This window comes from Octodon degus, unplaced genomic scaffold (assembly GCF_000260255.1).
Source record: "Octodon degus isolate 3935 unplaced genomic scaffold, OctDeg1.0 scaffold00045, whole genome shotgun sequence".
In the NCBI taxonomy this organism is placed as follows: domain Eukaryota; kingdom Metazoa; phylum Chordata; class Mammalia; order Rodentia; family Octodontidae; genus Octodon; species Octodon degus.
This window is the reverse complement of record NW_004524621.1, coordinates 3,958,940-3,979,237: the sequence shown is the minus strand read 5'-3', so window position 1 is coordinate 3,979,237 and position 20,298 is coordinate 3,958,940. Positions and strand designations below refer to the sequence as shown.

The 20,298-nt window shown below is 53.2% G+C and overlaps 2 protein-coding genes across 2 annotated transcripts in view; both read right to left on the bottom strand.

The window, feature by feature from the left end:
- Prdm15 (PR/SET domain 15) overlaps positions 1–258 on the bottom strand; it is a 49,833-nt gene extending 49,575 nt beyond the window's left edge. Inside the window, exon 1 of the mRNA XM_023716096.1 lies at positions 12–258. The gene's annotated coding sequence lies outside the window, so the exon portion shown is untranslated. The remainder of the gene's footprint in view (positions 1–11) is intronic.
- Positions 259–3,116: 2,858 nt separating this feature from the next.
- The window catches only part of C2cd2 (C2 calcium dependent domain containing 2), a 52,068-nt gene continuing 34,886 nt past the window's right edge, over positions 3,117–20,298 (bottom strand). The window contains exons 8-14 of the mRNA XM_023716029.1: positions 19,923–19,987; positions 17,808–17,932; positions 16,893–17,055; positions 16,321–16,434; positions 14,944–15,071; positions 13,185–13,503; positions 3,117–6,838 (exon numbers count right to left, since the gene is read on the bottom strand). Of these exons, the coding sequence (XP_023571797.1) occupies positions 6,615–6,838; positions 13,185–13,503; positions 14,944–15,071; positions 16,321–16,434; positions 16,893–17,055; positions 17,808–17,932; positions 19,923–19,987 (1,138 nt within the window). The 3' untranslated portion in view covers positions 3,117–6,614. The remainder of the gene's footprint in view (positions 6,839–13,184; positions 13,504–14,943; positions 15,072–16,320; positions 16,435–16,892; positions 17,056–17,807; positions 17,933–19,922; positions 19,988–20,298) is intronic.

Sequence of the window (20,298 nt, the reverse complement as noted above, 5' to 3'; positions counted from 1 at the left end):
CGGGGCTCTACCTGCGCGGGACGGCGCCGAGCGGGCCGGATCCGGACTCCGGGTTGCGATCCGCTCCGGAAACTGCGCAGCACCGGAAGCCGTGGGGCGCCGGCGCGGCATCGTGGGAGTTGTAGTGCGGGGCTGGCCGGCTGGGCCGGGGTCGCGCGGTGGGCATCGCGGACGCTGCCAGCGGACACAGAGGGCTCCACGCCGCGTCCCCCCACCCTTCGTGCGGAAGGTGCCCAGCCCTCCCCCAGCGGCCAGCACACCCGTCTTCACAGCAGGCTTGACGCTGACCCGGCACTGGGTTGCCAGAGTAGATCGGGCGTCCCGGGTCTTCGGAGCAGATAGATCCGCCGTGCCTGGCAGGGCCAGAGCTTGCCCTGGACCCGGGTGTTGGCTTTAGGTCCACACCGCCGCCTCCTTATGGGCTCCCGGGGCAAACTCTGCTGACTGGCCTTGTGAATCAGAGATGGCCCGGCAGGAGATTGAGCACCCTGGGGCACGGTGAGGCGGGTTGAAAAACACGCAAGTGCTCAGGGCCTCCACCAAAGGTGTTAGCGCCAACGCCAGTGTACGCAATAAGAAAACTACAGCGAGGCCGTTTTTATTTACAAGATTAGCAAGGATAAAGTTTAGAGCGGTACTTGGAAAAAAGCAGAGACTCTCTTGTCCTCTGCCAGTGGCACAGGGCCCCCATTCAGGTGACCACGGCTGTCCACGAAAGCCGAGGCTTGCTCCCTAGAGTCCCACACACAGGGGGTCCCCCGCAGATGGACACCCTCTCAGCGCCCCAGAGTCAGCCAGGGATCCAGGACCTCTGGCCAGCCGGCCTGTCCTTCACTTGGTCCCTACTGCACTGGGACAGCACGTGTTCCCGCAGCTTGCCCCATCCTTCTACATATCTTTCCTTTCCAGTCTTTGTCCAAATGCACCACCCCCTAAAGCCATCCTCCCCTACTCCAGAGTGATGACTTTTGATTCCAAAGTGCCCTGCCCTATGCAACAGCACCACAAGCCCAAGCAGATAGTTTACAGGTCAGAGTGCCCATCACAGCAGGAGTGAAAGATACCTAAGTCCTTCTACACACTGCGTGGGCCAAGCCTGGAGCTCACAGCGCCCTCTTCCCCTCCCGCCATGCTCACTTTCCCACACTCCTCCCCTACTGCCCCAGGCCTGAATGAGTTTAGTACAGCCCCTCAGTAAAGGCCAGAAATAAGGCTGTCTGTCTGAGGCAGGCTTACATTGCACATTCTAAAGTCAGGAGCAGGGGCCAGGGAGATAGCTCAGTAGAATAAGCACTAGCCTGGAAGCACAAAGGCCTGAGTTCAATCCCCGTTTCTGCAAAAATTCAGGAGCAAAAGTGCTGCTGAAAGCATCAAGTGTGCATCACGAACGATGCACATCTTTGAATCATGGACAGAAAGAAATGCCCAACTCAAAGGGATCCATGTGAAGGTGATGTGTGAGACCAAATTGTAACGGGGCAGCATGGGAGGGCTCTCTGGATCTGACAATGGTGCATCCCAGAGGGTTTCCAGTGAAGCACCCCAATGCCTGCAGACAGAAAGACAGATAATAGTAGATAGGGAGACAGCAATCAGATGAACAAAATCGGTGTATCTCAGCAACAAGTGTATGGCTATGGGTCTGTGTGATTTTTTTAAAATGACATGAGAATTTTTTTTTAAGCAAATGGGCTTCTACTCCTCACACCTGCAAACACTGGTTTTCCCTGAACACAGACCAGACATGGCTCCAGCTCTTTACCAACCAGCACCCCTTGTTGGCTTAAATGTAAAACTTCTGTTGAAGGTGTCATAGCCAGGGATAGTTGCACAACCCTAATCCCACCCCTTGGAAGGCTGAGGCAGGAGAATTGCCACCAGATCAAGGCCAGCCTGGGCTCTATAAAGCAAGGATAGTTTGAACTACAGAATGAGACCCTGTCTCAGGAAAAAAAAAAAAAAGCATAGCTATCTTTAGCTACTTTGCTGCTCATCTCTACCTTTTTATGAGGAGATGCTTGTTAGCAAACAAATTAATTCATACTCTGTGCAAACATGGAATCTTACTTTATGGTATTCTTGCCTGTTGCTGGCAGCCCTAAAGTATGGAAATGACCGTGTAAGGTCATGTCTGATCTCTGCACTTGTCTCTGGCAGGTAAATTAAGGTGGGTTAATTCGGGCAGTGTAGACAGATGGGCCAGAACCCACAGTTCACCTGAGGGAACCAGCAGCAGGTCAGATTGGAAAGCTGGCCCAAGAACATGTTGACCTTCAGTGGCTCCGTGACCATGCCAGGCCCCTCAGGCCCACTCCAGAGCACTGTCACACCCATAGCTGAGCTGGATCTCTCCCACCTGGGCCACCTGCCAGGGTAGGCATGGATAGCAGGTGTCCTTGAGATGACCACATCTCTGTGCCCTTGCAGCTCAGGTGGGTCTCTGTCTAGGTGGGTAGCCTGAGTCACACCCCATGTAGCCTTCACCTTACCCTACACATTACTCCCCAAATGTGTCCCCCAAAAGGTGGGCCAGGCTCTTCCACTGGGGAATGAAGGCCCAGAGAGTCCTTGGCATGAGTGCCCACTATTCAGCACCACCTGAGGGGGCCCATGCCACTCTCTGAAAGTGTATGATTTGATTTGATTTTGTCTTTTGAGGCTGGCCTCAAGCTCATTTTGTAGCCCAGGCTAGTCTTAAACTTGCAGCCATCCTCCTGCCTCGGCCTCCCAAGTGCTGGGATGACCGGCGTGTAGCATACAGCTGTCATCCCAGCACTCTAGGAAGCAGAGGCAGAGACAGGAGAACTGCAAGTCTGAGCACTGCCTGAGCAACATAGTAAGGCCCTGCCTCAAAATAAAAAATACAAAGTGTTGGGGAAGTAACTGAGTTCACAGGCCCAGGGTTCAACCCCTGGTGATGGAGAAATGTTAGGAGGAAGTCTTGCTGAGAGATAAGGCTGAACAGACAACGGTTCCCACCAGCCCTTCTTACAGGCTTCTGGCTGTGGTCATGAGCCCCATTCAGGGACAAAGAAAGACCCTAACTTGGAGACCCTTGAGCCCACCCACCCCTGGGACTCCCAGTCACATAAGGCTTGGCACAAACCACTCTGTGCTGTGTTCCATGTGCACATTTATTTTTTCCAATGGCCACTCCCACTGCAGCCAGGCGTCCTCAGTGGGACTTGGCCAGGCCGGTGCGGGGTCGAGCCTGTGTCTAAAGTGCTGCTAGGCTGCAGTTGCCACCACAGAATCCAGTGCCCACGCTGCTCTCCACCCCTGGGAACCTTTCTTCTCTTTTACTGTGGGTCTGAAACAGCACCAGGGACAGCCTTAGTGACAGTGGGATACCGTCTAGGATCAGCAGAGAACCCTGAAGTTCTGGGGTTCCACTGTCTCCCTGTGGGGCAGTGGAGACAGCTTGGCATCAGGCTTGCTACCGAGACAGACCTGTGCTCCACCGGCAGAGGTGCGCAGTTTGACTTCCAGTGTCCAGCTGTGTGATGCTGAGGGTCAAAGCCCCAAAATCTCCAGTGTGTGACCCACAAAATGCCCACTTTCTGGTGGCAGCAATGCAGTGAGGCCCCTTTCTGCTCAAGAAGAAAATGCCAGCCTCTCTTCGGCAGATGCAGCCAAAAATCTAGATGGGCAGAGACCAGCCAGGCAGCCGTGGTGAGGAATCCAGGGCTAGCGTTGGACTTGAACTTGGTACTTGGTTAAAATAAAGTGCTCTTGTGAATCCTCTTCACAGCAGGTTTTCCACCGGAACAAGAGGTCCCGACTTCTGTTATTGCTACAGGAAATATACACATGCTCCCAAAGGGCGCAAAGGACACAGGCAGCCCCTAACAAAGCAGGCTGGCCGAGGGGTAGTGGCCCATTCCTAGCCAGCCCCAGCGCTTGCTTCTGGAGACACAAATGTGTCACTATTTGTGTTTCAGGGAGAATTGCTTTTAAATTTTCATCCACAAAAAAAAATTTATCAAGAAAAAAAAAAAAAAAAAAACGAAAACCTGAATCCACCAAAGCTTGTGGCAGGTAAGTCACCCATGAGCATCCTCGGCATGTGCTGTGTCACCTGAGCCCATCTTTATCTTTAATGACTCGATCTGACACATCTTACACCATGAAGAAATAGCCCCAGCAGATGCTGGGAAAGGGCCTTCACAACTTCAGGACAGCTGTTTCCTCAGGTGCCCCCAAGGCCTCCTGCCATCTCTGACATCCCTGTCATCCTCTGCTACACCTGTTCTCTGTCACAGGAAAGGCCACTTGCTGGAGGACACACACACCGCCCGCAGGAAGCCAGCTCCACACAGGGACATAAACAGTGGGCAGAGGCTTGGGAGGCTCACTTAGGAACAGGATGGTTAAAAGAGCTTTTTCTGTTTAGAAAAAGCACAGCTAAAATTCAGATGCTGAACATTGGAATGCAGGGACCCACTGGAATTTCAAAACCAAACCACAGAAAAGGTGTCAGTAGGCCTCCTTCACACAAAGATCTGAGGCCTGAGCATTGGGACACTCAAAAAGTTTCAGATTTCTTGGGGTGTTTGTTTTGTTTGGTACCAGGGATTGAACTTGGGACCTTGCGCTTGCCAGGTTTCTGAGTAGTTTGGGTTTTCAAAAGAAGGGATGAACAATCAGGAAAGCCTATTCACATACTCCAAAATCAGAAAAACTTTGACTTGTGAAACTCTTTGGACAAGGGTCCTTAGTCTGTACTCAAATACTTCTGATCAGGGCCTGAAATTCCAACACACCATAGCTTCTTAGGACTAAGCCTGGGTAGCTTGGCAAGGTGGCACAACCTGTCCTAACCCCAGCTGTTCAGAGGCTGAAGCAGGATTGCCAGGTTCAAGCCTGGAAAACTTAGACACTCCCCCATATATATATATTTTTTCTTTAAATGTCTGGGAGTGAAGCTCAGAGGTAGAGTATTTGCCTAGCATGTGCAAGGCTGTGGCTTCAATCCCAAAAGAAAAGAAAAAAAATAGATTGTTGTATGTCACAAGTTCTGCCCAGAGAATGACACAGTAATACTTCAAGTGCAACAAAAGATTAAGGTGACCTCCATTTCAGAGAAAAAAGTAGTGGTCACTGACTCTGTGGACTAACTTGGTAACATCGTGGATTTTTGAATTTTACAGTGACTAACTTTAGAACAGAACCTTAAAAAAAGAGAAAGTGGCTATAAAGTCATCTTAATTTCACTTGCTAACTTCTAAATACCTAAAAAATGTTCAACATGAATTTCAAAGTGAGATTTCGGGTGTAGTTTTTGAATCTCTCCCTCAAAAACAAGAAAGAAAAACAAATGCCATAATGGGGGCTTTTCCCCAGTTTCTGCTCATCAGTGGCTCTGCCTCCCCTGAAATCCATGGTCTGGACTCACAGAAGGCCTCCAGTGAGGCTGGCGCCCCATCCCACACCTGTGCTTAGGGTCAGGTTTTCACACCAGCGTTCTCCAGCTCAGTGAAGCTGAATCTGAGGAGGCTCCACCGCGGCCAGGGCAGTCGCTCTGGAGTACACTTGTGTCCTGGGCTGCAGACGGTCACCAGGCCTAGAGCAGGCAGACGGTCACAAGGCCTCGAGCGAAGCGCTCACTGCACGTGGGCTGGAGGGAGCTCTCAGTCCCTTATGCTCACCTAAGGACACTCCAAAATGTGCACGGCGCCCTGTTCATAGCAGAATGCTGCACAGCCCTACAAAGTCCTTCGAGCTGGTCCTTTTGCTATTACACTTGTATTCCTAAGGCTGACCCCTGAGACTCAAGGTCATTTCCATGACAGCCCCGGACAGACTTTGGGCAGTCAATGGCATTTGGCAAGACTCGTGCATGTGAATTTGGTGACCCAGTGCTCACTGCCCTGACTTCCTATCCCTAGCCCCATGGGCACCCTGAGCTTGACAGGACTAGGAAAGCATAGGAACCACAGCACCCTGCACACATCTGCACCTGCAAGGAGGCTCCAGGTGAATTTGGAAGCGCCGAGCAAAATATGCATAGGACTTATGTTGGGATTGCACACATGTGCAAGTTCTATGACTAATACTAAAGGCAAGTGCCTTCCTAGATTTCCATTCCTATCATAACTTGCATTTATCAAAAATCCCGTCATCTTCCTGTCACCTGGGCGAGGTGCATTGTAATTCCAGCAGAGGCTTAGGCAGGTAGGTGTCCCACCCCTCTGGTGCCTGGGGACAGCACGGGGTCACTGCCTCCTCCTAATACAGTCAGGCCTGGCCCCCAGTGCTGTGCTTGTGGGTGCAGTGAGTGAAACTGGTTCTGCCTGCCCCTTACCACCACTGTCAGTCACATCACATTATTCCCCTCCTTCCAGAAAAGCCCCACACCCAGGCTGGAGCATGGCCTGAGCTGGAGGTGGCAGATGTTGCAGGGGGCACCTGGCACGAACTGGGCTCATCAGCATTCTTTGGGCAAAGCTCCTGGCTGCAAATGCTGGCTGTTTTCCCTTCCAAAGCTTAGACTGTTGGAAGAAACCAAGCAAGCTAGGCAGGCATTGGGCAGCAGCAGGTACCCTGCTCTGTCCTGGGCACATCGTGGCCCCCATCTGTGGCTCCCTGAGGAAGGAGGTGGCCCTGCGGGCGGGCTACGTGCAGGGCTCTGCGGGCACTCCGTTCACAGTGGCATCCCTGCCCCGCTGCCAGGGGAGCAGTCTCTTGTTGAGGATGCGGGTGAGGGTCTTGTTTTTCCTGTGGGCCCCCTCTGGCTGCTGCAGGAACAGCAGGTCGTTGTGTGACTGGCTCAGGCCTGGCTCCTTCTGCTGGTGCCGCCGGTGGAAGAACAGCTTTGCACCTTTCCTGAGGATTCCTCCTGCAAGAGGAGCATAGCACATTCAGACAGGGTGATGGAAGGACCCAGGCGTGACAGGCAGGAGCGACTCGGAGGAAGCAGGAAGGCAGCTCGCAGGCAGGACCCTGCCACAGGGGTCAAAAGCTTTTCCCACCAGACAGCCATCCAGGTGCCTCTGCACCTTCCTTCCCTGGGGCAGGGCCAGCTGGCCGTGCAGCCCAAACCAAGCAGGGTCCCTGAGAGCAATGCACTCACTTTCTCAGGAAACTTAAGTAGCAGTTATTATTGGAGACTGAGACTTTTTAAAAATAATTCCAGATCTTATGTGTGTGCATGCGTGTGTGTGTGTGTGTGTGTGTGTGTGTGTGTGTACGCAGGCTACAACATAGGACATAAGTTACTTGATCATTATCAACCTACAAAACCTCAGTTTGGGGCTGGGATATGGCTTGGGCACAGTGTGCTTGCCTAGGATGCAAGAGGCCCTGGATTTAATCCCTACATTGCTAGAAGAAAGGAAGGGAAGGAGAGATGGAAGAAGGGAGCAAGGGAAAGAAAGAGAAAGAGAAAAAAAGAGAGGAAGGGAAAGACAGACAGAGGAAGGAAAAGGGGATTGGAGAAGGAGAAAAAGAGGGGAAAAAAAGACACAGACTTTGCATGATTTGTCCTCTCTGTGTCGGATGTCAGTTGGCAGCATATGGAACAGCAAGCAGTAGCAATAGCCAGGTATGGCAGGGACACAAGGGCTGCCTTGAACTCACGAAGCAGCCTAGGCTGGCCTTGGACTTGAGGTGATCTTCCACCTCAGCCTCTGGGACTGCCAATGTATACCACCATGCCAGCTGAGTTACGTAAAGGGACCTTGTATCAAAAAAAGAAGGAAAAAAAAATAGGCTGGAGATATAGCTCAGTGGCGCAAGTGCCTACCTGGAAACCACAAGGTTGAGTCCAATTCCTGATTTAAAAAAAAGAAAAGAAAGAAAGAAAAAGAAAAACAATCAACAGCAATGGTTTCTTCAAGATTAGGTCCAAGCCATGGTATTTGGTTCTCTACAAATTAGCCTCGCATCCTGGTACATCCTAGTTCCCAAGGTCAGGGAGGCCGTGGAGCCAGCTTGTGAACTCCATCATCATGCATGTGGGGGATTCATGGTTCTGGGGGCAGGCAGGCCTGCGGGGGGAGTTGGGAGATTTAGCCCCTTTCTGGTAACTCAGACTTTCTGCAACAGGCATTTGACAGCCACAGTGCAGCTGTGCTGCTGAAAGAAAGGGTAGGGAGCACTTACAAATGATGTGTGCCCGTGTCAAGCAGCTAGGGCACGCTGCGTAATCAGCACCTACTACAGGTACAGAGTGACTTAGGATGCCACTTTGGGATTTGACTTTTGGGGCAAATGTCTTGGTTTCATTAGTAGATGTGAAGACAATACAGAGTTCCAAGGACCAGGATGAATTTAATCTGGTCAAAGCTGATAGAGAATCACATGGTCCATTCCTGTAATCCTACCATGCAGGAGGCTGAGACAGGAGGATCACCATGAGATCAAGGCCAGCCTGGGGCTATACAGTGAGTTCAAGGTCAGCTGTGGGAAGGCCAGCAAGAATGAAAAGGGAGAATATAGATGTGGAAATGACTTGGGTCCTACCAGCAAGCCTGGAGGGTGCCATCGAGGGATATGAACAGTTCCTAGGCTCATTCATGTCCCTGGAAGGCAGCTGATCAAGAAATATCACTAGCTGCCGAGGACAGCTGAATGTCCTCTCCAGTGGACAGGGCTGGTGAGAAGAGTGGCCGCTGTAGCTGATCCCTGTGGATAACGACCCGTGGGACACAAGGATGGTGGTCACAAGCACAAGAGCCCCCAGAGTGCAGGAGGCGGGATGGAGGATGGGATCGGGCAAGGCCTGGAGGTTCCCAACCCAGGCTTGGCTCAGTGGTCTCTGAAAGCTGAAGACACTGCCTCCCTGGCTGCAGCAGAAGGGAGGACAGCCCCATTCTCCCCCAGAGAAACGGAGGCCCTGGAGGGAACCCAGCAGCCCAGGCCAGGCCAAACCCAGCCTCAGGACCCCAGCGGGGGAGGCAGCCCAAGAGTCCATCCCTTGCGCCCTGGCACTGAACCTGGTCAGGGGCTGAGCAGGGACCGGGCTCAGGGCCTAACTGTGCCCCGAAGTGCATACTCTGAGCTCCTAAGCAGGCCTCAGATAGTGACTTCAAAGAGGTGATCACTTTAAAGGAGCTTGGGGGCAGGCTTGTCAGAGAAGGCCATGTCCCTATAGGAGGGGGGCTGGGTCAGACAGACACACAGAGGGAAGAGGGCGAGAGGACCCTCTGAGGACCTAGAGGAGACCAGGTCTGTCACAGATGGGAGGAGCCAGGAGAGGCAGGGACAGCCCCTCACAAGGGCTCCCCCTGTAGACACGATGATTCAGCCCAAGGTTCCAGAAGCAAGAAATAGTGAGGTTCTGCTTCTCTTTGCTTTGTGCACCACAAGGGATTGAATCCAGAACCTTCATACTGAAGGTTTCCCAGCTTGTTAAGAAATTCTATTCTGAGACAGGGTCTCACTAAATTGCAACCTTCCTGCCTCAGATTCAGTGCTGGGATTAAAGATGTGTCCCCCACCCCACCCCCTGCCTTTTCCCCCATCCCAACCATGGCTGCTCGGGTCCCTTAAAGAGAAATTGGACCCAGGCATGGTGGAACACACCTGTGATCCAGCACTCTGGACGCTGAGACAGGAGGATCACCGTAAGTTCAAAGCCAGCTTAAGGTGCATGGCAAGACCCAGTCTCAGGAAAAATCCAAAAAATAAAAACCATATACTTTGGATCACTCTCATCTGGGAGGAAGAGAGGGATGGAAGGAAGTACCCCAACAGACAGAAGAGCTGAGCCCTAGCACCACAGGGGGTGACTAGAGCTTGCAGTCACCTGTCCTGTGTCCTAGGGAGGAGAAAGGCGCCAGTCATGGTGAGGGGGTGGAAACCCTGATTCCCAGATTTGACCCTCGAGTGCTATGCTGGAGTCATGCGGGGCCACACTCCACCCCACCAATGCACACAGTTGTCACATGAGAAATGAACATTTTAAAAAACTGTTAAAGGAGCCAGAAAGCCCACTACCCCAACAGGACCACTACACACTGTGTGGTTGTAACTCATGGGCACCCCACACCCCACACATCGGCACAACTAAACTAACTAATAAACAAGAGAATAATCCAGAGCATGGTTGGGTGAAATTCTAAGCAAGTGATCCAGATTTACGAGCAGGAGGAAAGGAGAAGAAAAAGGTCTTTCCCTGACTTTCTTTTTCTTATTTTGAGGCAGGGTCCTCTCATTTTGTAGCCAGGCTGGCCTTGAGCTCTCAGCAATCCTCCTGCCTCAGCCTCCTGTGTGCTGGGATTATAGTCATGCGTTACCACACCCAGCCCTTTCCCTGATTCTATTAAAAAAAAAAATCACAAGGCTGAAGTCTAAATAAATACTTGATGGAATTAAAGAATAATTATTTTAAATCACAGCCCTAATGTTACGTGTATTTCCAAATTAATTCCTAACCCACATAATAGAAACATCCACCCTAAAATCTCATCAGTTGGGACATGGTGGAGACCTCCTGTAATCGCAGCATTCAGAAGGGACCTGGCTCAGGGACCTGGCTCAGGGCCTAACTGAGGCAAGAGGATCACTGTGAGTTCGAGGCAGCGTGGGCTACATAGCGAGACCCTGTCTCAAAACAACACTGCTCAGAAGCAGCCTGCAAACTGTAGCCGGCTGCTCCTGGAACAGCCAGCTTGCGGAGTCTACCCCACCCCTACCCTCCAGGCAGCGCCCTCTGGCGGTTGTGAAGGAGCCCGCTGACCGCGCGGGTCTGGGAGCTGGGCAGCAGCGGCGCTGGGGAGGGAGGCGGGGCTGGGCGGAGGGGCGGCGGGCCAAGGGTCGGCTTGGTCGCTTCCTACAGCGCGGCAACGCGGAGGAGACCAAAGGTGGAGTAACTTACTGCGCAGGAATTAACTCAGGTCGGCAGAGCGATCCTCTTAGGCTAAAGGAAATGTGCGGATGCGAGAGCAAAACCAGAATGAAAGAGAGTGAGAGCCTGGAAGCATTTACATCACTGCCTGCACGCACGCACGCACGCATGTGCACATGCTCTCTCACACACGTATACCCACACGCGCATGTGCGCATGTGCACACGCACACTCACCCTCGGTGTCACCATGCAGGACATTGGCAAGGTTCTTTAACTTGCCAGTTTCTCCCCAAACCTCTCAGTTCTCTTGAAGTAAAACACACCTGCGGGGTATGATGCTGCACACCTAGTAACCCAGTCTTTGGGAGGCTGAGGCAGGAGCATCACTGAGAGCGCAAGGCCATCCTGAACAGCAGAGCACTCTGCCTCACACCCAAGCCTGACCATGTGCCCACCTGTGTACACACAGCGCAGAGTGTCTGGCCTCTTCACACCCCTGGGCCAGTCTATCGAAGCTTGTTCAAAAGTTAATCCCAATATGGGACTCAAGCTCCTGTACTAGGTATCACAATATGTGAATTTCCAAGAAAATCCCAAACATGCAGGTGTCCTCTGACTCCTTACTAAAGATACAGGAGGTTTGTAAATCAGAAGTAAGTTTCCAGGGCTGGTGAGATGGCTCAGTGGTCTAAAGCACCTACTTAGAACAAGCTTCGCAAAGCACAGCGACCACGGTTCAATCCCCAGCACCACATGCCAGCCAGCCCCGCCCCCTGGTGGGCTGAGCTGGCTACACACACAAAAATAAATAAATAAATAAATTAATTAAATTAAAAAAAAAGAAGTAAGTTTCCAGTGGGATGCAACTTTCACAGGGCTGTTTCCAGTAAGATCCGTTCTGAAATGTTTTTGTAAAAAATGAAAACTATTTGGTAATTACAAGACAGACATCTTAGAGAGGCTAAGTAAAAAGTTCTTGAAAAGATTGGATAGGAAAATAAATTTTAAACAGGGTCTCACTCCGAAGTTCAAGCTGGTGAGCTCACTTCGTAGCCCAGGCTGGCCCTGAGCCACGGCAGTCCTCCTGCCTCAGCCTTCCTGGTGCTGGGATTAGATAGGCACCACAATGCCCGGCTAGAATTGAAAACATTTTAAAAACAAGAGCAAACACCTCCTTCTGAAGTACTAAGAGCCAACACAGCAGCACCCCAGGATGGAAGCACCCAGGAAGCTGGGAACAGATGCGGGTGGCCGCTGGTGCTCCATGAGCTGCCCAGACACCTCAAGCTCAAAGGGCATCATCCACCAGCCTGTGACGGAAGGGACAAGCACATACACACTCTGCTCAGCTTCCCGCGCTGGGCTTCTGTGTGCCTACACAGGAGCCGGCCACCAGGAGGCGCCAGGAGCAAGGTCACTGCGGTGCAAACTCGGAAAGCCCCTCAGAGGCCAGAAGTGGGCAAACCCGCAGGGGCTGAATCTTTTCTGGGAATTCCCAGCCCCTCCTCCTGTTCCTTTAACTCCTCCCCGTCACTGAGCGAGGGGGCAGGGCATAGGTTAAGGGACAGCAGCAGGAGAAGCCCCAAAACGGGGGTAGGAAGTCCGGTGCAGAGGTGCAGGGCTGTAACCCCAGCAATCAGAAGCCTAAAGCGGGAGGACCAGATCGCTGTCAGTTCAAGGCCAGCCTGGGCTACAAAGTGAGACCCTGTATCAAAAAAACAAGAAATCCAAAAAATGGGTGAGCCTGCCCAAGGGCAGACTGGACTCCCGAGGGCAGGTTCTTGGCCTCCGCAGAGCAGGCGGCTCCCTGGGGCTCAGTGGGGCTGCCCGTGCCCTGTGGGGCATTTAGCAGCACTGTTGGCCTCTCCACGCCCGGGGCTAGCAGCTGTGACCGAGACGGTGCCCAGTGTAGGACAGAAAGTCAGAGTGAGTAACTCGGGAGATTCCTGATGTCACCACCTCATGCCACGGTGCTGCTGGGGGCAGGGTGGGTGGAGCAGGAATGAAATCCCCCTCCCCCCAGTAAGGAAAGGGAAACTGAGGCTTAGGCCGTGTGAGTTAGAAGCTGGGCCCTGTCGGGGTTCAGGCTGTGCACGCCTCGCGATGCACACTCAGGCGAGAACCAGCCACCCCAGAACTCTGCGTCTTCCAGTCCCCTCGGGAGCCACCGCCTGCAGGGCTGCTAGGTTCAATGGCCCACTTAGCCTGGCTGCCTCAGCAGTGTACGAGGAGAGCCAGGCGCTGCCCGCGGGTGCCCTCTGCTGGTGGCTGAGCCAGGCAGAGCAAGGTGGATGAGAGGAGAAGCCTGTTCTGGATTCCAAGTGGCAGCAGTGGCTGGGGCGAGGCCACTGGGGCAAAGGGAGCAAGGGAGTGGATGGAGGAGGCAGCTGTACCTTTTCGCTTCTTGGGGACACCCAGCTCCCAGGCGCTCAAGGAGCTCTCGGAGAGCTCATCGCCGTCGGGCTCCAGCAAGCAGGGCCTGCTCCTGGCTTCCTCCTCCACCGTCTCCACTTCCCAGGGCTCCAGCCCGGGCTCCAGGGCTGCAGGGGCGGTAGGCACCAGGGTGGGCTCATCCTGGGCAGGTGGAGCAGAGGGTGCAGCTGCCTCTAGGGTGGCCGGCGTGGTGGCCAGGGCATCCTCCTGAGGGGTGCTGTCCATGGAGGCTGCATAATCCAGCATGAGGGCAGCGTCCTGGTCCTGAGAGAGGGAGGTCTGTGGGAAGAGCACCGTGAGCGAGCGGACAGGAGGACAGGCAGGGGCAGGGTGGAAACACAGACAGTGGCTCTCCCACTCACACCGTGGGGTTTTGTTTGCTTGTTTGTTGTTGTTGTTTTGTACCTTTAGGGAAGGGTCTACAGGGTGTTCAGGGTCTCACTACTAGATCAGACTCTAGTGATCAGCTTGTTTACAGCCTCCCAAGAGGGGGGATTGCAGGTGCACACCACCACGCCCAGTCTCAATTGTGTCTCAGCGTGCCTCAGGAGCCTGGCCAGCACAGCACTGTTTGGTTTTTTGAGACAGGTTCTTGCTGTGTAGTCTAGGCTGGCCTTGGTTCAGCATCCTCCTGCCTGAACCTCAGCAGCCTGAGTGCTGGAATTACTCTGGAGATTTTAAAGCATCAGCAGGTGCAGCCAGCCACCTCGGAAGGCTCTTTTGTCACAACTGCTTGTGACAGAAGGCCCAGAGCAGGTCTCTGGGACACCTGGCCAGGAGGGTCCAGACCCCATGGATGAGGGTGTGTGGGAGTGCTCTCCCCAAGAACAGCAGCATCCACTCTAGGAGCTGCAGAGGCTAGGCATAAGGGTGAACTCTTTCCAGAGGAGGTAAACTTGCATCTCAGATTTAGCCTCTCTTGTTCTTCATCTCTACAGTATTTTCATGCTAATTGAAAGTGGGAATTCATGGGTAGTTATTTCATATCTTTTAAAATTCTATATCTAACCCAGGCTGGTGGTGAACACCTGTCATCCCAACCCTGGGAAGGCTGAGGCAGGAGGAACACTGAGAGGTTGAGGCCATCTTGCACTCTGGAGCCCCCAGGAAGAGACAGCACCAGCCTGGGTGGCCATGGCAGCTGGAGTGGGTATGACAGCAGCTTTGGGGACTCACCTCAGCATATTGGCCCCTCCCAGCTCTGCCCTCTCTGTGGCCCTGCAGGAGGCCCCTCCCCAACCTGTGCCCAGAACTTATCCAAAGTGGATCTGCCAGAACCCCACCTGGAACCCAGCCCAGAACCCATCCTGTGGGTGCTGGCAAATGTCCAGGCATGGTGAGGGGCTGCTCTGGGGACCAGGAGACCCACAGCACACATTTTTCTGTGAACAGACTACTGAGTTCTGGCCACAAAGGATGGAGATGCTTTGGAAGTAAGTGACATGCAAAGAGCGAAAGTTCCCCAGAAATCGGGCAGTGACATAGTTGGGGACTTACATCACCTCTTTGTGAAATGTCTCCTCAAGCTGCAGGCTCGCAGAACACCCTCCCCGCCCCTGTGGATACCTGCAAGCTGCCTGGAAACACACGAGCCCACTGGCTACCGCCCTGCAGCCCCCCGTCGGGGACACAGCCTGATATCCACACACAGGATGTTTTGCGCACTGCTCCTTCCACAAGGGAAGAGACTGTCCCCGACAGCGCCAGCACCCGGCATACCTTGGAGACCCCCGAAATGATGAGTGTACTCTTCTTCCGAGGCGACTTGAGCTTCAGCTTTGAGGACTCACTGAGCTGCCGAATGGCAACCTCGGCCACCGGATCGGAACCATTCAACACCAACAGTTCTGCCAGAGGGGAGGCAGTGCAAAACCCATTAACAACAATGCAGCGTTCCACAGAGTCAGAAGTGGCAGCGATGCCTGCAATCCCAGTACATGGGCAGCTGAGACAGGAAGATCTCAAGATCAGGGCCAGCCCGGCCCAGGCTACATGGCAAGTTCAGGGCCAGAAAGGGTTCTATATGGCAATCCTGCCTCAAACTCCTCCTCTCACAAAAAGGAGGTGGCGTCGAGGGCAAAGCGGAGGTGCCACAGGGTCTCTGAAGCTTGCTGCAGCTTTCGCTATTCTGCTAAATGTGACAAAGCTTTTCAAGTAGAAGTGAGGTGGGACAGAAAGAATACAGACAGGAGCCAGGGGACTGTGATTGCGAGGGACCTGTAGCTTGACGAAACAGCCACTCAAAGTCCCCAGGCTCAGCAGTGCTCGCCACTGACCGGAGGCTAAGCCGCTCCCTTTCCCGCTCCTCACCCCGGAAGTCAGAGGGTCCTAGGATGTGAGGTCCAGACACTTGGCCTGCATTTTTCTTTGGTGCCATAAAGCCATAAATTCCAGACTCTCACCCTCAAACAACAGCACAGGGGCCCGGGAGATGGCTCAGTAGAATAAGCGCTTGCCTGGCAAGTGCAAGGGTCTGAGTTCAATACCCGGTTCCGCAAAAAAAAAAAAAAAAAAAAAAAAAAAAAAAACCAGCACAGTTAGTCAGCTACTGCATCTCTGAGCCACTAATGCATTTCAACTGGTGAAGTCTGCTTTTGCTTCAGCCACTGTCAGGCAGCCTGGCCATTAGAAAATGGACATCAGGTAAGTGATAAACAATGCAAAAATAGACACCCTGGATCATCTTTCTGAGGGTCCCCAAAACCATGAACACTCCCAGCCCCAGCGCTCTGTGCCACTCTCCTGAACTCCGGCATTCTTTCTGGGTGTACGCTTGGACTTTGCCTAATTGATCTACTCGGGCACTCACAGACAGTGCCTTTTTTTTTTTTTTTTTTTAAGACTGGGGTCTCACTATGTAGTCAGACTAGCCTTGAACTCACTAGGCAGCTCATGCTGCACTGAGATTCATGAAGATCCTCCTGCCTCAGCCTACCAAGGGCTACAATTATAGGCAGTGCTGCCACACCCGGCTCCACCTATTGTTAAAAAACTAAACTCCTCCTAAACTAAGAAAAGGAGCTCCACTTCTAGGCAGGTGACAGGATTCAGGAAACAGCTCACCTGCACAGAGAGAGTGAAGAAGTGCTCTCCTACCTGTGTCTGAAGAGGATAGCGTTTTGCTGACCGGTGTGCTGTGGCATGCGATGGCCTGCACAGAGATATCCTTCTCGATGACCTTCACCTTGATGGGCGTCCTCACGGGAGATTCTGTCGGAGACAGACCCAGTTACCATGGTCACCAGTGCTGCACCAGGCTCCAGAAATGGGGATGCTGGCACTGGCCTGGCCTGGTTGCCTGTTTGTGAGTTTTGGTTTGGTTTGGTTTTGTGTTTTGAGACAGGGCCTCACTTTGTAGCCCAAGCTGGCTGGGAATTCTTAGCAGTCTTCCTTCCTTGGACTCTCAAGTGCTGGGATCACAGGCATGGATCACCATGCCCTCTCCCAGGTGACTCAACCCAGGGAGTCTCCCCTGGCTGCCTGGTGTCCTGTGGGAACCGGAGCATTTAATTAACTCAGAGGCAGCTGGGTCAGGCGAAACTGCTCCCTCCCCTGCACTTCAGCTCCAAACACACTGTGGGCCAAGTGGCTTCTCTTCTGCAGACGAAAAAGGCGAGCCAACCCGCCCCAGGCCTCTCACTGCCACCCAGCACCGCCCGGCATCTCACCAGATGCCCTGCCTGGCTCGAAGCGCGGCTTGGTCTTCACGGCAGTGATGGTGGTGACAACGGTGCCACAGGGCAGCACAGTGCGGTCCTTCTCTACCTTCGCAGCTGGAGTGGGCAGAGGTGCTGGCGGGGCTCTGGGCTCCCCCGGGCCCACGTAAGAGAACTGTGGAAGTGACCACTGAATCATCAATGCAGGCGCTCTTGGCGCTCCTGGCTTCCAGTCCCACCCGGGGTAGCAAAGCCCTCAGAAATCGGGCGCTACCTGCACAGAACCTCACAGCCTCCTTGATGCCCTTTCTTTCGCGTGACAGGACTGGGCGTGTGCTAGGCAAGGGCACTCTCCTGCTCTGTCACTGAGCTCAGGCCCAATGAGGTGCCCAAGTTGGTCTGCAACTTGCAATCCTCCCATCTCAGCCTCCATGAAGCTGGGATTCCTGGAGTGCACAAACCTGCCTGGCCCCTCCTACAGATGTAAAGTCACTTACAGATTATTTATCACACCTAACACAACAAATATGCTACATGGATGGTTGTGATACTGTGTGCTTTGGGGAACAATCATGAGAAAAATCTGTATGTTCAGCTCGGACACATTTCTTGGGGGAGGATTTTCAACTCTGTCCATGCGCCCTCTGGCTCAGTGCACATGGATTTTCTATGGGCCACAGGATTGTGACCGAAACATGCCCAGCTCAAAGTGAGGCTGTGGGAATCACACTGAAAGTCAAGGGAGCCCTCCCAGGCCTTGGGGCTGGGCCACGGGGTGCCAGGGTCCCAGGGCGCTGTAAACCTGGAGAACCCACCCTCGTCTCCAAGCACAGGCCTGGAGTAGCGCCCCCTGCCGGAATCTGTACACATCACCCAGAGGCCAGGGAGCCACTGACAGGAAGGAGGAGCCCCACTCACTCACTGTACCTCTGCAGTGATGGAGCCCAGCACCGCGCTGCCCAGGCCCAGACCACTGGTCAGCGCGAAGCTCTGTGGTCCGGAGGGCTGCTTCCTAAACAAGTCCAGCGGAATGGCTGCCACTGCCAGTGGACCTAAAGACAAGGAGACCAGATGTCATGGACACAGCACAAGGTCTCCCTGGTGGGCAGGGAGAGTGACAGTGACAGTGATCAAAGCCAAGATCAGGCTGTGGGGACAGCCAGATGTCAGGATGCAGGGTACACTAGAGCAGCCAGAGGCCACACAGGGTGGGGCGGGTACCCCTGTGTCCACCCATGCAAACCAGATAGGAGAGCAGAGCACTGGGACTCTAACTGTACTGAGGACACCAAAAAAGCTGTCCTGATGGGCATGGTCCAGGACACTGAGGCAGGAGGATCACTGCATGTTCAAGGTCAGCCTGAATTGCATAGGGAGACCCTGTCTCAAAAGACAAAATGACATCTTAAAAAAATAAATAAAAAATAAAATGACATCTTTATTCTTAAGAAACATACACTAAAGAAAACAGAGGGGAAGGGCCATGTATTGCAGTCTTCCTAAATGGTTTGCGTGCCTGTCTGTGTGTGTGTGGGGGGGGGGGTCTGTGAAAAGAGAACTAGGGGGAAAGAGAGTCGTTGGGGGAGGGAGACAGAGAGGGCATGACTAAGTATGGTCACAGACTGTGGGGAACAGGGCAGACATCTAAAATGCGTAGCCCTTCGGACCACAGGGCCAAGTTGTGTGGGTGTTGTTCACATTATTATTATTATTATTATTATTATTATTATTATTATTTGGGCTTTTCGAGCCAGGGTTTCACTAGGCAGCCCAGGCTGGCCTTGAACTCCCAGCAGTCTTCCTCCCCCAGCCTCCCAAGTGCTGGAACTGCAGGCCTGCGCCACCACGCCCAGCGCTTCACTCTGCTTTTGTACTTCTGGATCTCACGGTCCTGTCAGGATTGATTGAAATGGGCCCAGGAGAAGATGAGGATTGAGCTCCTCTCCAGCCAGGTGCAGCCTCACCCCGGGCATTGCCGGAACCATCTCTGGGGGTGTTAGTCCTTTCCTCTCCACCAGTCCCATCATCTTGGGCTGCAGAATCAAGGATGACACTTCAGGGTTCCTGATGATGACGGGGACCTGACTAGCAGGGGGAAGAAGAACCTCCTAGCCCCCAAAGTCACCCCAACTCAGCCAGATAAGTGGGGTGGTTCTCCCCTTGCCAACTGTGGTCACGGGGCCTGAAGTGTCCAGCGGGCTGGGGTGCGGCACAGCGGCACAGCACCTGCCCGGCCTGCATGAGGCCCAGGCTCCAGCTCCAGCTCGGCAAGAAGAAAAATAAGTCTCATAAATGCTGCAACTATAGCAGCTTCGCGGTGGCTCATGCCTGTGTCCCAGCACTCGGGAGGCTGACGCAGGAAGGCTGCTGTAAATTCGAGGCCAGCCTGGGCTACATAGTGAGTTTAAGTAGAGCCTGGACTACATAGCAAGACTTTGTCTCAAAAAAAAAAAAAAAAAAAAGATTGTAATTATTGATTCATTTCAGGCATACAGGTTCTTGTTCATCCTGGTGGTGGCCTTGAATTGCGGGGCCCAACTCATGCGTTCAGTGCAGCTGCAGCAGCTTATTTTTAAGGCAAAAGCAGTGAGAAAGCAGGGTGCTAGGGCTGGAGAGAGGAGGCACAGGGTGGCAGAGGGTCGCGGGGGTGGAGCTCTACTCTGGGAACCACAGCTAGGACGGGGAGGAAAGGTAGTAGTCCCAGCAAGCGTGCTGAATGCCACTACACCAGGCACTCAGGCTCTGCCAAGATGGCGCAGTTTTTGTAATGCATATTTTACTGAAATTAAAAACTGAAAGACAAGGGAAGTCTGTTGAGGCTGGGAGCATCCAGAATGGTTCTCTAAGGAAGAATTGTGGAATGGAAGACTTAGGATATTAAAAAGTCAGATGAACTTCTCCCAAAGATGTATGACATTGCCCATCACTAAAATGGACCGGGACCCGAGTGTCCTCTGGGAAAGGACACCACCCTCAGACCCCCAGGCCCGCTCAACGCACGCAAGCTCCCCGCACGCAGGCCCCCCGTGGCTCCCCACCCACCTTCTGAGGGCTGCCCCTCCTCCAAGATCTGCAGGTGCAGCTCTCTGGACTTGGCGTTGAGCTCACTGTGGAGAGGGACAGAGCTGTGAGACCTTCAGAATGCAAAGGTTTCAGGTTCTTTTGAAATACACATGATGATCGAAATTCACAGTGAATGTCTACTTAGAAATATAAGGGCTGGCCAGATAGCTCAGCAGATTAAAGCACCTGCTTAGGCAGGGACCAGGGTTCGATCCTGGCCCCACTCCCAAGGCGTGCTGAGACAGCGTATGAGACCAGGCGTGGTGGCGTATGCCTATAATCCTAGTGCTTGGGAGGCTGTAAACAGGAGGATCACTACAAATCTGATCTATGTAGTGAGACCCTGTAAACCCTC